Source organism: Eschrichtius robustus, chromosome 3 (genome assembly GCF_028021215.1).
Source record: "Eschrichtius robustus isolate mEscRob2 chromosome 3, mEscRob2.pri, whole genome shotgun sequence".
Classification (NCBI taxonomy): Eukaryota; Metazoa; Chordata; class Mammalia; order Artiodactyla; family Eschrichtiidae; genus Eschrichtius; species Eschrichtius robustus.
Window position 1 is genome coordinate 27,413,011 of NC_090826.1, and position 16,922 is coordinate 27,429,932.

General features: G+C 45.3%; 1 protein-coding gene across 2 annotated transcripts in view; it reads right to left on the reverse strand.

Moving 5' to 3' along the window:
- Window positions 1-16,922, reverse strand: part of CSMD2 (CUB and Sushi multiple domains 2) — a 645,193-nt gene that overhangs the window by 570,270 nt on the left and 58,001 nt on the right. For both annotated transcript variants that reach the window (XM_068537861.1, XM_068537860.1), the window contains exon 2: window positions 13,079-13,295. In XM_068537861.1, coding sequence (XP_068393962.1) covers window positions 13,079-13,295 — 217 coding nt within the window. The remainder of the gene's footprint in view (window positions 1-13,078; window positions 13,296-16,922) is intronic.

Consider the following 16,922-nt stretch of genomic DNA (forward strand, 5'->3'; position numbering starts at 1 on the left):
AGAGAGAAGTTGAATGTGCCTCTACCGATCGGCCAGGGGATCACAAAGTCCCCGGATCACCCGTTGAGAGCCCTTTGGGATGAAATAATCAAATTGGAAAGGTGGAGCCAAAGGTATACACTTCCTTCCTTGATAAGGCTTCTTGATAAGACCACCACTGCTTAAGGGATGAGTGGCCATGGTCATGGGGAAGACCAAATCAGGAGGGGACAGGGAAGACCTTCCAAGGCGCAGAGGAGCCTGCTGATATAAACCTTTGGGTGGGATTGAAGACACTGCCCTGCCAGCCTCCATGACGCTCAAGGGCGACGTGAGGTGCTATGACATCACCAGCCAGACCAGTCTACACTGTCTTCACTGCCTTCATCACATTACCCTGGGAGCCTGAGTCAGTGCAGCTCTGGGAGACAGATACCATAATGTGTGCCTGGGTGTCTATCATGTCATCTGAAGCTACCAATGAATATATGTTTCCACTCCTTTAAATCTCCATAATAAAGCCTGCTGGGCCCTGAGAAAGGAAACACATGTAAGACACACAACCCAACACAACAGGTGTCATAAAGCCAGCTGAAGATAGGTGGAGATACCAAACTCACCTTGTTTCAGGTTTTTTATTCCAAAGTCACCTTCTTAGTGACAGTTTCCTTGGCCATCCTATTGAAATCTCACCCCTTGCACTTCATTCTTTCCCTGATGTGTATGTTCTTCATAGTGCTTATCTAAGTAACTTTCCAGATGAGTGGAAACTGTAAGGCTAAAGGCAAAGACAACTGATCACATGATCACTGTACTCTAGTTGAAAAGTTATTTTCCAAGGGGTACGGGTTAACAATTCTGATACCACTCTACATCCTGGAATTGAACAATTCAGTCAATGGATGGCAGATGGTGGGAGCCAGGTGTCTCACTGTTGGAGTGGAAATTTCCAGCTAAGTAAGGGGAGGAGGCTAGAATGTTCCATGGGGTACTGGATTAGAGTTGGAGACTTCAATATGAACTCGCGTTTAGCTGAACACAGATACACATGGTACATATAAAAATATTTATAGATATGTGTATACACACGAGTTAGTATACATACACATATTTCCTTGCTCTGTCAGCTGAGAGGGCCTAGAAGCAATGATACCTCAATAGTAATGAGCACACCCAGGGCCAGATCTTGGTTTCTAACACCGTTTCCCAATTAAAGGATGTAAAGCTCATTTCTCCAAAGAGCTCTGGTGAAACAATAACAGTCACAACAATAACATCAATGACAAAAGCTCACAATGCTGGGGAACTGTCAAAGAAAACAGGAGAAGCCAACTAAAAGAGTCCCCAGTGGCCAAAGCTTTCCAGTTTGAGCAACAAAATAAACAAACTAGTATTGAATTTTAACCCAAAGTATAAAATAAATATCCATGAATCCACTGATATAAATAAATTAGTAAGCAGAGGAAAATAGATCTCTCCTACAGAAGAATTCCAAATAATTTATGTAGCTACTCTGCCCACAAGATGAAGCATGACTCTCTACTCTGTAGGTGTGAGCTACACATAGGGACTTCCTTCCAAAGAGGACAGTATGGAGTGGGCAGTAACTTTACAGTGCAGAAGCCTGACATACATGAACTCAATTGGGTGATCAAAGCCAACAACAGAGACAAGTCATGTTGATGGTATGTAACCTTGAGATGATGTGATGAAAATGTGACCTTCCTTCAAAAACACATTACTCCAGTCTAATCATGAGAAGAACATCAGACAAATCCCAACTGAAGGACGTTCAACACAACACCTGACCAGTACTCCTCAAAACTGTCAATCATCAAAAACAAGGTAAGCGTGCAAAACCGTCACAGCCAAAAGAGCCTAAGGAGGCAGAAGGACTAAACATTATGTGGTTTCCTGGATGCGATCCTAGAACAGAACAAGAATGTTAGGTAAAAACTAACTAATGAGGAAATCTGAATAAAATATGGACTTTAGTTAATAATAATAAATCAATATTCGTTCATTAATTGTGACAAAAGTACCATACAAATGTAAGATGATAAGAATAGGGGAATCTCGGTGAGGAGTATTATATAGGAATTCTCTGTCCCATCTTCACAACTTGTCTATAAATCTCAAACTAGTTCTATTTATTTTAAAAGATTTTTCTTTAAAAAATGAAAAAAGAGAAGATCCCCCTAGCTCTGGTATGAAGGACAGACTGAAGGTGACAAAGGCAAGAGCAGGGAAACTAAGGAGGCTGCTGTGATAATCAAGGCAAAAGATGATGGTAGCCTGGACCACAGTGGTGGCAGTGGAGGGATTTGGAAGGGATGAGCTTTGGAGAGGAAGCAATGACAAGATGACTAACATTTACCTTGTGCTTACTGTGTGTCCAACATCTTCTACACACTTTATGCCTTGTAGGGTAGTTGAATCTTCACAACTTCCCTACAGGGTAGGTACTACTCTAATTCCAACTTTGTTGACATAGAAACTGAGACTCAGAGACAACTGACTCCCTCAGCATCACACAGCAAGTAAGAAGCAGAGGCAGGCTGGCTCCAAAGCCCCTCTCTTAACCACCACCCCACATGTGTGCTCAGCCGGGGCAGCAGGAGATGTGAGACAGAGAAGGATTATAACCAGAACCACGTTTTGTTGCCAAGAAGAATCCACCAGAAGTCAGGAGCACACACACACGCAAAAAACGTTGCTTTAAAAAATATTGTACTTTATGGGTCAATGGCCTAATTTTTAGGCACCAGGGCCAGACTGTCCAGGAGCTTCACTTCCCCAAAAGCAAATAAAAACAAGCGTCAAGCCTGGAAAGCTAATGGACTCTGCTATCTAGAATCCTCACCTACATCTAGGTCCTAAACGCCAAGACTCAGAGTTTGCAATAACCAAGGAAGCACTAGCTACAGTGATAGACAAACCCTGGACTCTCAGAGGTCCAAGTGTGTATACAAGTTCGTGTCTCACTTATGTAAAATCCAGTCAATCTGCAGCGGTCGGGGAAGGGGATGGCTTCTACTTCACATGGCCAACCAGGCATCCAGGCTTCTTATATCTCCTGTTTCCAGGGAAAGAGATGGCGCAGGTTGCAAGGGAGCTTTTCTGGGCCATGCCTGGGAGGGGGGCACACTACTTCATTCACTTTATACTGACCACTAAGTCACACAGCTCCACCTCGATGCAAAGGAGGCTGAGAAATATTGACCCAGGCTGGGCAGCTGCTTCCCACAGACAACGCTGCCCTGCGGAAGAGAAGCAAGAATGATGGTGGACAGTTAGCCTTCTCTGACACACTGCTTAACAGGCCACTGGGAAATAAACCCTTATGCCAAAGACAAATGGGGAAATTGTTGAAAAAGCCAAGAGCAGTTCCTGAATATGGCAGAAATAGTCCAAGAAGATCAAGAGTATTTTATAGCCCTTCTACATACACCTCCAGCAACACTTAATCACACAATTTCAGAGCTGGAAGAAGCTTTGGAGTTCTCCTAGATGTAAGTCCTCAGTTTATAAATCAGGAAAATTCAGCTGGCCCTGAGAAGGGACGGGATTTGGTGACAGTCACAAGTACACCAGTGGCCACACCTGGGCCAGAACCCAGGTCTCCTTGCCCCAGTCCTGTTTCCTGGCACCACATCTGGTGGCAGCTCAGACCCACCCAAGGAAGCAGTAACTTGGCTCTCTGTTCACTTAAAAGCTGAGGGTTGGTTTTCTTTTATATTTACGTAAACTCTAAGGGAACGAGGAGCTCAGAGTTGGGGGGTGTTTATTCGGGTACCATTTCTGCTGACAAATGGAATAAATGCTAAAATTACAGGTTCCAAACCTGCCTCTACCCTGAGGACAACATCTCTGGGTTACCAGGGTCCCTTGCACCTTGATTTCTGCTGCCCCAAAGGTTCAGGGAATGAGTTGAGGATAAAGAAAGGGATACACTCCTATCTCAGCAACACACCTGTCGGCCATCACTTGCAAGAAAGGGGCAGATGAGAGTCAAGGGGAAGCCAACTCCATTCTGGGGTAATGTCGCATCTTTGACAACACCTGGTGACACGGTGGGCAGGACCGATCATGGGGAGGGATGTAGGCAACACAGCCTTTTGGCGCAAGACTCAGGCTCCGTGGGGCCTTACATTTTGGCCGCTATTAAATGGCAGACTTGGAGAATGAGCAACGTGAGGCTTTGTCACAAAAATTCACTTTGACCTTGAACCACAGGGCCCCACTGTGAAGGGAGAGATTGCTCAGGACCCCGACATTGCTGCCCACCTGGCTTTGTATATCACCGGCTGCCAACCCCTGCCCCACCACGTCTGCCCAAACCCACCCTTTGGCATTAGATGATGGAGCACATGGTCGCCCGTGGGTCACTGCAGTTGGCTTCCCGAGCCCCAAGCTGGGCAGACCCTGCTCCCTCCCTTCTGCAGCCCCCTTCAGACCTGGTGTGGTTGGGCCGACCTTTGTGAAAATGGGCGTTTGAATACAGCTCGCCCAAGGCACGCAGCCTCTTGGAGACTCAGTATTTTCTCGCGATAAAGATGGAGGTGATAATTCTTATGTCTGGGAAAACTGTGAAGACTGAATGAGATGTGGGACATCAAGCTCTTGGCACACAACAGGTAAATATTTATTCCAACCCCCTGACCCTCCTCTATGTCCATTTAAGTCATCAGAACTCATCGTTCAGAGGATAAACAGAATGGTTCCCCCAAATGTCCTACAGAGTTTCTGGGCCCAGTATTGTCCCCAGATGCTCTGGGCCCACAGTAGGGGTCAGTGATCTCACTGGGGATCTCTGCAGGTCTCCCAAAGCTTGCCTGGGGAAAGGTCATGAACAAAGCCGACTACGGCAACCCAGAAAGACAGGCTGCTGCCCTGACCCTGCAGCCCCGTCCGGCTACATCCGCAGGCCTTGGCCTCTGCACACGTCAGCTGACTCCTTATTAATCAGAGATAAATTTCCCGATTACATACGAAGCTCCTACCAACAGGTTTGCCTCCAGATGGCAAATCTGCCTGCATTTAGGATGAATCAAACTTATTTACTTTTCAGATGTTAGCGGTTTAATAAAATCCATAATGCCTTTGTCCTCAAGCCCTCTTCCTATTAATTATTAAACCCTTGTGTGTTTCGAGGGTAATTGAATCCATGTTTCTAATTAGTTTACACTTAATTCATCAGAACAATTTTTAAAGGGCTGATGGATGTCCCAATAAGCCTCATGGGCAGTTTAATGAATCTTTATTTAAAAAGAAATTGGACACACACCGAACTGTTAACAGTGGTTATCTCCAGGGAGCAGAATTGGAACAAGGGCCTGGGAAGGAGGCACTTGTGTTTTTTCACTCTATACATTGCTGCACTGCTTGACTTTTTAAAAAAATACTGAGTTCCCATTACTTTTACCATTTTAAAGAAACAGCTTGAAAAGGAAAATGGCATGAATTTTTTAAAAGGGAAACGGAGTGAATGCAAATGAGTCCCAAGCAGTCAGAAGGCATTTTGGAGTGGAGAAGGAAGCCTGGTTTCTGGTTCTAGGAGACCCATGGTCTTCTCCTCCACTAGTCACTTAGTATCTAAGAGACCTCAGCCGCTTACTCAACCTCTGCAAAGAAAATTAATACTACCCATCTCATGGGGCTGTTGTTGAATTATTACATAACACGTGTTAATGCCTGTTTAGGACCTTTTGGTGTGTCCCCACTTCCCTTAAGATACGTGCGAGCTCCCCAGCATGGCACAGAGGGCCCCTGGTGATCCGGCCCGGATGCCCCCATCTCCCCACAGCACTCCACCCCCAGTGAGCCCCCTGCACCTCGCCTTTCTCTCGCTTTTGCCCTGACCTGCGCACACACTATTCTCTTGGCTTGAAACACTCTCCCAGCCCCTCTTTCCATGCCCTATCAGGGATCCCTTCCTCCAGAGAGCATTCATTCATTCATTCCATAAATATTTTGTTGAGCGCCTCCTATGGGCCAGGCCCTGGAGATGCAGTGGAGAATAAAACAGTCAAGGAGCCTACAGTCTTGTGAGGGAGATGGGCAGAAATCCAAGAATCACACACACGCACACGTAAAGCCACGAAGGACAGATGCACAGTAATCTCAGGGGTATCACAGGAGGGTGTGACCAGGTTGAGAAGTAGGGGTGTCTCAGAGGATTCCCCGGGTGAGAAAGTGCAAGTGAGTTGACATATAAAAAATGAGGGAGCAGTAACTAAGCAAAGGGGCAGATGGAAGGACAGCATCCCAGGCCCACAGAGCAACATCTACAAATATCTCCCCAAGACTAGGTCAGGTTCTTCAGTCATGCCTCCTGGACTACCTTCACCTGCTTATTTATGTTTCCCTAAAAAGACTGTAAGTTCCTTGAAAGCAGAGGCTGTCTTGTTAACTGTTGTATCCCCAACACTAGGCATTCAATAAAGGTTGAATACATGACAATGAGTGAATGAATGAATGAATATGTCTAGCACGGTGGCTGGCCCACAAGAGGTGCTTGGTGCCATCACTTCTTTTTCCTTTCTAGTATCCTCCCTCTGTTTCAATCCTAAACAGGAATGCTCCCTCATCCCCATGGGTCCTTCCAGCCACCTCCTGACCACAAGAGCACATTCTCAAGGCACTCTGGGGAAAGGATCCTCCAAGGACATCCAAGGACAATCCTATTGAGGTGTAAGGCACACTTTTTAAGGAATCCAACAAGCAGGTCCTTTAGGGGACCCTGCTGCAATACACAGTCATAAGAAGACAGTAAATCTGACAAATTTGTAGGTTTTTTACAACTTCCAAACAGGTGTCTAATGCCAGTTGAGTGAAATCTGCAACCAGCCCCAAATGACTAAAACTGCATTCCACCTTAGGCTGATGAATGTGTATTGCCAGCAATGGAGGGAACCAGTTGCAGTGTTTCCCATAACTTGAGCCCAAATGTCTCAATTAAGGGATGCTTAGCTGTGCTTAACTGGTGCAGTTATCACCAGTGCCCTATAAACCCTCCAATACACAGTGACGTCGTTTATTAGCAGCATCGCCATAGATTATGTTTGCTCCTGTTCCATTAGAAAACTTCATCCCACATTAAACTGCAATGCAATAGGATGTTTGCCAGCACGGAAAGGCCACCTAATTGTGCAAAAGCAGAGATGTGGGGATTGTTTCAGTAATTCATCCAGGCAGGGCTGACACTGCATTATCTGGGAGGCTCTTTGTTCTTTTCTTGCTAATTTCCAAACTCCTACAGGCTCCCCAGCCTTCAGGACCAGCTCCTACTCCCATTTCCCACCCTGATCCATTATGAGAAGAATCTGATCAGCTTCTATTGTAAATTTAATTTCAAGCAGCCAGACGCTGCCTTCTGGCACCCTGGGATGTTGCTGCTTATGAATAGCTCTAGATGAAATGTGAGGTGCTCTCAAGAAGGTGTCTGTGAACTCCTGGTGGAGAAAGGGAGTTGCTGGGAGATGAATGGCATCTGCATATAGAACAAGCCGTGTGCAGTGTGCCTACTGGCACCTCTTCTTTAACGATGCCAGGTGCAGCTGTCAGTACACAGCGTCACTGAGAGCTCCCCATTTTGCAGAGGAGGAAACTGAAGCTCAGATGGGTTGACTCACTTGTCCAAGGTCACTGACACAGAAGTAGGATTAGCACACAGGTATGTCTGATGCTGAAGGCCTTAACTCCCCCTCAATCACCTACCTCGGGATTTCTCAACCTCAGCACCATTGGCATTTGTTGCAGCTGTCTTGTGCATGGTAGGACACTTCGCAGCACCCCTGGCCTTGATCCACTAGATGCCAGGGCCCCTCTCCAGTTGTGACGACCAAAAATGTCTCCAGACATTGCCAAACGTCCCCGTGGGGTCAAAACCACCTTCAGTTGAAAAACCACTGCTCCACCTCATGTCATATAAATGTATTGAGTTTGTGTGTGCATGTGTGTGTGTCTCTTTTTGCTTAATTGTGTTTTCTAATTTTTCTTCTACCAACATACAAGTATTTCTTCCGTTTATATCTCATTACAGTTCAAAGCAGTTTACACACACTATTTACTGTCATCCTTACCAACCAACCTATGGGGTAGATACTGATACATCCACTTCATGGATGAAGATACTAAGAGTCAAAGTGACCTGTCTACGCCAAGCAGCTAGCGAGGAGCTGGAACTCATGCCCTGCAGGTGCGAGATGTATATTTCACTGCATGGCTCAGCCACAGCCACACGTGGTAGAAGGCTTGACTCCCGGCCTCAAGGAGCTTAGAATCTAACCAGGAGGGAAGCTTGTTGCTCACACCACCACCCATGAGCTAGCAGCTGGAGAAAGATGAGTTTAAAGAGGGCTGAGGATCGGGGTGGGGAGGTGACTCCAGCCTTTTGCTGGAATGTATCCATAAATAAACTGAAAAGGACTGAAGGTAAAGGAAGAAAAGAGAAATGCATTAAAATGCTCAAAGAGCAGAATTACAAAACTTACGCCTGTCAAGTCTGAGACGAAAGCCCCAAGTGATGCAGAGAGAACCCCACTGCAGGCTTCTTGTCAGTCCGGCCCCACTGCTGGGCTACCGTGGGATGAGCAGTGCCACCCGCAACGAATGACTTCCCCTGAGCCCAGTCTCTTCTCGGATGTCCGTCCTCCACATCTGCAGCTCCCAGGTCTAAAAAGTCTGATGGGCAGGCCACAGAGGAAGCGTCAAGACAGGCACGAAAGCGCTCCAGAGCGGTCTGAGTTCCTAAGAGCAAAAGGCCAGGAAAGATGCAAATAGTGTTTATGGAGCAACAGAGGATCCTAGGAGGTGGCTCATACACACAGCCCTGTGAGGTGGGTCAGTGTCACCTCCATCTCATCGATGAGTCTCAGAGAAGCCAAATCTTGCACAGGTCATGGCGCAAATAAATGTAGAAGCCAGCTGGGTATAAATCTTGGCCTGTCACCACCGTACCCTCCTGTCTCACGGGAAAACACTGTGAGACGAGGTGACCTCCCTGTTTTGCTAGATGAATGAAGAAAAACACCAGTGCACAAAATACCCTGGGATGCCACGAGAACACATTTTCCTGGAGACTGCAATTCACATCAGGCTGACCTAGCTTGTTTCCTGCCTCCAAGCCGGACAACGTGGAGCCATCCTCCACCCCTTCCTTTTTCATACTCCCACTCTACAATCCCTGTAAACCCACCCTTAATTCCAAGTACCACACTGCCCCATAACATCATACAAACCCACGCCATCTTCCCTCTTCATTATTCTAGCTCAGGTTACCTCCGTCTCTTGCCTGGCCTGGCAGTCACCAGTCTGGACCCCTACCTTCACGCATTCTCCACACTGCAGCCAGATCATGCCAAAATCCTCTGCTTAAACGTCTTCATTAGAAGGACATCTACCAAACACCTACAGCCAACATCACACTTAATGGTGAAAGACGGAGTATTTTAAGATCAAGAACAAGGTAAGGATGTCCACCCTCACCACTTCTATTCAATATTATATTGAATATTGAGTATAGTCAATATTCTATCCGCTGCAATTAAGCATAAATAAATAAATGGCATCAAGATTGAAAAAGAACAAAAACTGTTTTTATTCACAGATATTTTTTAAAAACTATCAGAACTATTAATCAGAAGCTCAGCCAGGTCACGGGATACAAGATCAACATACAAACATCAGTTGTATTTCTACATATTAGCAGTGAATCATCCAAAAATAAAATATAATGGAAAATAATTCTATTCATGACAGCAAATCAGAAAAGAATAAACATCTCAAGAGAGATTTCCAGTTCAAGATGGAGAGCCAAGGCAACATGTTAAACGCTCCTTCAGCCTGACCTCCCAAGCTGTCATGGAAATAGTCTGAGGTATATACAAAGAGAGACTATATATGTCCATGTGGGAAACTAGGAAAAAGAGACAGACACCTACATGCTACAAACACTAAGGAATTTCTACGAAATGCAGTGCTGGTGAGACCTGACTAAGAAAAAGGCTCACTAGACAGGATGCTGACAGAGAAATATAGCTTAAAATGTGTTCTCAAGAAGTAACTTTAACCACTAGTGGAATAAAAATCAGAGACGAGGCAAAGAACACTTGTGCTTAAAGATGGAGAAACGGAAATCATAGTAAGGAAGCTTAAAAACAAAGTATTAAATATTATACAAGGACAAATACATCAGTTATCACCAAAAATTGTGAGTGAATTAAACCTTTCTGTTAAAGAATAAAAACTCTCATGAAAGATTTAAAAACAAAACTCTAAACTATACATATAGAACAATGACATAGAAATATTAAAAATAGAGGAATTAGCAAAGATGGGTGATAAATGCAAACCTAAAAGATAATAAAAGTGGTAAAACTAGTATCAAAGTAGAATTTAAGGCAAAAAAAGGGGGATAAATATAACTTTTATATTGGAAGAATTATAATTCACTCTGAAGATCTGATGTTTACAAATACTGACATACTGAAGAGAATAACATCAACGTATATAAAGTAAAAACTTAGAAATAAAGGGAGAAAATGATAAAAATAATAGTGAAAATGTGAAAACAGTAAGTTGCTTATCCTTGACAAAAATCACTTAGACAATAAATAAGAAATTAGAAAAATTAAACAATACTAATAACATGAATTTGTTCACCCTTCCACCACAGAGTACATGTTCTTTTCAAATACTCAGAACGTTTACCAAAAATGATCTTATACTGAGAAAAAAAGGCAACAAATTCTCCAAAATAGAAATCATAATCTGAACATAGTGCAGTACAACTAGATAATAACTTCTTAAGTATAAAAAAATATTACTTGGAAATTTTGAGGGAAAAAACCCTAGAGTCAAGGAAGGAACAAAACTGCAGTTAGAGCCTGCAGTTAGAATTATTTATTCTAAAAATAACAACTATCCATCAAAATTTATGGCATATGGTCAAAGTTGTACTTAGGGAAAAATGCCTCAATGATTTTAATATCAAACAAGAGGTAATGAAACTAATTCAATTCATGAAAACTGCAAAAGAGCAACGCCAGCCCAAGGTAAGTGGGAGGGAAGAATGAATAAATATAAAAGCAGAAGTCAACAAGTCAGGTAACAGGAAAAGAATAAAACTGATAGCCCTAGAGTTGGGACTTTTAAAAGACCAATAAGGTAGGCACACTTCTGGCAAGACTAAATAAGTAAAAAGATAGAAAATGCAAATGCGCGGGAGCAGATACAAGAAAGCGGACGTGATCCCAGATAGCGTGGAGTCGGAAATGCTGTATGGGAAAACTATATAATTCTGAAATGAACCAAAATGAGCACATCAGGCAGATGACAGGGATGAGGAGCCCGAGCAGGGATGACCTTGTGGAGGTACAAATCCCAGGAGTCTTCTCCTCAGACACGGCTGGTTGGCCAGAGTGGGCTGTGCCCTGGCTGGGAATACATCCAGGGACCCCCTGCCGGGACCACCTCCTTAGGTCCCAGAACCCCCACCCTTCCCGGCCAGAGCCATCCCACCTCTGGGGGTCTTCCACACTTCAGTCTCAGAGCCAGAGAACCCAAACGTCAGAAGATAGAGCTTTGACCACATGTGCGTGGACCCTGCCTGAAGAGAAAAGAGAGCTGGAAGAACTTCAGGACGCAGAACAGGCCTCCAGTCATCTGCACCCCAACTAACTGCCCCACTGGCCTGATCTGACTTTCTGTCTTTCAACATCCCTCAAGGGTCTGCGCCGGTGCCCCACCGATGGGGTCACCGGAGCTCGACATCTGATGGTGACCTCGTCCAGTCTCCTGGTTTTAAGCACTAACCAGTCCCAGGCTCCCAACTTTATATCGCTAGCCCCGATGTCCTTGAACTCTAAACTCACATATTCAAGTCGAGGCCTGCCCCCTTCCCAATTAGCATGTCACCTCCTTGAAGACAGTAGCTTTGTTTTGCTCACTGCTGCGTCCCCAGCACGCAGGCCAGTGTCTGGAACATAGTAGGTGCTCATGAAATATTTGTGGAATGAATAAGTGAAGAGCACTCCAGTCCCTCCACCCAAGTTTCACTGAACACCTACTGTGTGCCAATCCCTGTGGAATGTCAAGGGCAGACGGACAAGCCTGGTCTTGTCTAAGAGGAACCACTTAGTCAGGGGAGCCCCAGATGCCCATCCCAGCTGCATACATGGCAGCTCACCTCTGCACTGCCCTGAGAGGGCAGGGAGCAAGCAAGAAGAGGGCTGTCTCAGTCCTGGGAATGTTGTCTGTGACTCTGCTCCAAGAGCATCTTAAACAAAGCCTTGGGGACCCCGGGTTCCCTAGGGCTTGGCTGGTAAGCCATTAACCCTTTGTCTCCCTGGGAGCCCAAAGCCTATCTTGCAGGACCAGGACGAGTCTTGCAATGGAGGCACGGCAGGCCACCAGGTCAACAAAACCTGGAGAGCTATGACCCTGGGGCCTCGATCTTTGCCCCCCCCAAAGTCTGCTCTTCCTGCAGAGGTGGGAGCCTTCCTCCCTGTCTCCCTCCTTGATGTGAACTCTCCCCTGGGGAGGCAGCTCAGGAGCACGGGAAAGCAATCTCGTCCTCTCCATCCTTTCCTCTTCTATCAAGTGTGCTGCAGTTTAAAAAGTAGAAACTTCCCTAAATTCTCAATTCTGTACCCACAGCCAAAGCCATGAAAATGCAAGGCAAAATCCAACAAAGTATTGATGGTTTTCAAGTCGGGGACGCAAGACATAGTTGCTACTAGCCTTCAGTTCATATCTGCTGGGTCCAAGGGATATATTTCTGTGTATGCAAAGAATATACACCAACAGATATGCACACATACACACATATGCATGCGAAATCAGTTGTAATAGAAAGACTTGAATTGCTCTGTATGTTTTCTATCTAGTCTTCCCAAATGTCCTACAAAAACTCCTGCTTACTGGGAACTTCTAAGCAGGAGAAAGGAATTGGGAAAGGCAAAGAAAGCAGAGGAGTTCAGGGCAGGCCTCATAAAAACAGAGGTCTGTGTTGACGACAAAGCACCCTGCCTGGTTCTTCCTCTCAGCAAGCTTGGCTCAGGCCCAGCTGCCGGCCACGGGGAGGAGGGCGTGATACCTGGTTCGCAGGTTCTCTGGCTGGGGCGGCCCATCAAACACCGACAGGACGTCAAAGTCCTCCTCCAGGGCAAAGGACTGGAACACAAGCTGGATCCGGTGCTGGTCCTCCGCGGTGATGGTCCACGTGCAGTTGGCGTAATTGGGGTAGCCATACGGGAACCCCGGGCTCTCAACGGTGCCATTGGGACCCTGCAGTTGGAACGTGCAGTTCTGGCCTGGGAGAGAGAAAGGGAGCTGTTCAGTACGGCCGGAAGAACTCTGAGAATCTCCCAGAGAGATGGGAGCAGTGTGTTAGAGGATCATGAACCCCCTTTTCCAAGTGTTTCCTCTGGACCAGCCCATGCTCGGTGCAGAGGGAAGGAAGGTGGGCGACTGACACACTGAGTGCCAGCTTGCTTGTGCCGTGAAATGTCCAGGTGATAAAATGGGCATCGTTGTACTCAAGCCTTAGAACAACCCTGTGAGGTAGGAAACAACGCTCACAGTTTGAACTAAAAGGCCAGCAGACCAGGTGGAACTTCCTCTTTACAACATTAAATGCCAGACTGATGATTTCAAATTTTCTCCATTTTCCACGGCCTCCTGACCCTCCAGGCTCCTCTTCTCAGCCCCAGCCCCCTCTTCCCATCTCCACAGAGAATAAAAGCCATCAGTGGGGATTCCGTTGTCTTCCCAATGCCAAATCCGTCTAGCCTGCCCCACACGGTCTTCCTTCCTCCTGCAGACCAACTAGCCTTCCTGCAATCTAAACATATCCCTTCCATGTGCCCTTTGGATCCCATCCCTCCCTAATCTTCAAGAACCTTATATACGTTTCTCTCTTATGTATGTTCCAAGTGTTCCTCTCCACTGGAACGTTCCCATCTTAAATGTGCTCAAGACTCTCCGTAAAAAACCAACTCCCCATTCCACTTCTCTTCTCCCTCCAGCCTTGTCTCTCTCTTCCCCTTCTCAGCCAAAGTTTTAGAAAACACAATCTGTCTGTCCTTTCTGTCTCTACTTCCTTACTCCCAGCCCGTCAGTTCTGCCTTCTGGTCCTGTCAATCCACCCAAACAGGTCTAAGGTCACCGATGGGTCCAGTGGATATTGTTCAGTCCTCATTTTAACAGACCTCTCTCTCAGCTGCCTCTGACACTGTTGCCTCCTTTCTGGAATCACCCCTCCCAGGCCAGAGCATCTCAGACTACACTGCACATGAGCAGCGCCTGGGGACCTGGCTGACATTTAGATTCTGATGGACAGCACCTGGGAAGGGCCAGAGATCCTGCTCGTTTACCTGGTGCCCTGCAGATGCAATGATGCTTTGAGCAGCCTGGTCCCCGGCTTCCTCCCATACCGCTCACTCTCCATCTTTCCTCCCATGGCTTTCTCTGGCTCCTTTCCAGGCTCAGTGTTGGGGCCTCTCCTCCTCTCTGTCTGGTCTAGAGGACCTCCCCACTTGTGCACTGATGACTCACAACTTCACAGTTCAGGCCAGACCTCTCTCTGAGCTCCAGACCTGACACCTCCTTTGGGCTGTTCAGGCTCGTGATGTCCTCCACCCACCCTTTCCTGACACTTTCCTCTCCTTCACAGCCCCATGGACAACCGATCATCCTGTCTCTGTCTCTACTTCCCTCGACCCCAGAGCATCTCTCCCCCAGACTGCCATAAAAACTACCTCCTAACTGGTCAACTGCGTTTACCCTGGTCCTTGCCAACACTACAGCTGGGGGTGTCTTTTCAAAACAGCAATCTGATCAGGTCACCTCCCCTTTCCTCCACCGACATCAAACCTCCCATAGCTCGTCATTGCTCTTCAGTGAGGAAAAATCGCTTGTAGACCTATGAGGGTCTCTGCATGGTTTGGCCCTTGGTGACCTCTTACCCTTGTGTCCACTAGCTTTCCAGCCAAACCCCACCCTTCTAAAGGACTTGAACAGACATTTTTCCAAAGAACATATATAAAAGGCCAACAGGTACATGAAAAGCTGCTCAACATCGCTAGTCATTAAGGAAATGCAAATTAAAACCACAGTGAGATATAACCTCATACCTGTTAGAATGGCCATCATCAAAAAGACAAGAGATAACAAATGCTGGCAGGGATGCAGAGAAAATGGAACTCTTGTGCACTGTTGGTGGGATTGTAAATTGGTGCAGCCACTGTTGAAAACAGTACAGAGGATCCTCAAAAAACTAAGAATAGAACTATCACATGATCCAGCAATTCCACTTCTGGGAATATATCCAAATGTAACAAAAACACTAACTCGAAAAGATATCTGCACCTCCATGTTCACAGAAGCATTATTTACAATAAACAAGACATGGAAACAACCTAAGTGTCCATCGATAGATGAATGGATAAATTAGTTGTGAGATACATACACACACACACACACACACACACACACACAAATATTATTCAGCCATAAAAAACAAGGAAATCCTACCATTTGCAACAGCACGAATGGACCTCGAAGGCATTATGCTAAGTGAAATAAGTCAGAGAAAAAAAGATAAATACTGTATGATATCACTTATACGTGGAACCTGAACAAACAAAAAAAACCCCAAAAACAAACTCATAGAAAAACAGATCAGACTTGTGGTTATCAGAGGCGGGGGGTGGGGAAGGGGAATTGGAGGAAAGTGGTCAAAAGGTACAAACTTCCACTTGTAAAATAAGTCAGTACTAGTGATGTAACGCGCAACATGATGACTATCGCTAACACTGCTGTGTGATATACAGGTAAGTTGTTCGGAGAGTAGATCCTAAGAGTTCGCATCACAAAGAGAACATTTTTTCCTTTCTTCTTTTCTTTTTATTGTTTTTATATGAGATAATGGTTGTTAGCTGAGCCTATTGTGGCAATCATTTCACAATATACATAAATCAAACCATCATGCTGTATGCCTTAAATTTACACGGTGATATGTGCCACAGATGTATATCTGTCAGAAAAAAACACCCCGCCCTTCTCAGTCCTTTGTACTGGCCACACTCTCACTGCACAGCCATAGGGCCTTTGGGAATGCTGTTCTCTCTTCCTAGAATACTCTTCCCTCCCTCCTTGGCATATTTTTCTTTCAGATGTCTAGTCAACTGTCTCTCCTTGACTAGTTCAAACCCCCTATTATATGCTCTCAGGATACCATCACCTCTCCTTGGTAGCACTTATCATAGAAGCAAATGTCCATGCTTCCATGTGATTAATTCATAAGTATCTGTTTTCTTGCCAGGCTGTAAACTCTGTGAGAAGACAGACCATACTTGAGTTTTCCCATCTTTAAATCCATAGCCCAAGCTCAGTACCAGACACATGGTAAGTTCTCATTAATTTAATAAAGTGCTTGTATTTAGTGAGTGTTTGGCTAGACACTCCTCTGAGAACTTTACATATATTAACTTGTTTAATCCTCACAACAGCCCTAGAAGGTGGATGCTATTCATATCACCTCCATTTTACAGATGAAGAGCTCAGGCAAAGAGAAATTAAGGAAGGCGTCCAAGTCACCCCGTTACACAGAGATGGGATTCAAAAGTAAGCAGTCCACTTCAGATCCACCTTAACTATGATGCTGATAAATTGACTCAACACTAATTTTTTTAAAGCCCACTTTAGGGATTAACTGACAAAGGACAGTTAATCTCTAAAATGACTTCAATATTGAAAAATCTCTTTTAACAGAAAAGAGGGATAACACAAAGTATCGCATTTAAAGAAGAAAAAAAAAGCTAAGGTCTTATGAATAAATGCTAAATGGGCATTTAATAAAATTAGACATGTAACCCTGATTAAAATAAGCATTTGGAAGTAGGAGAAAGAATATTTCCTTGGCATGGTAGAGCATCCAT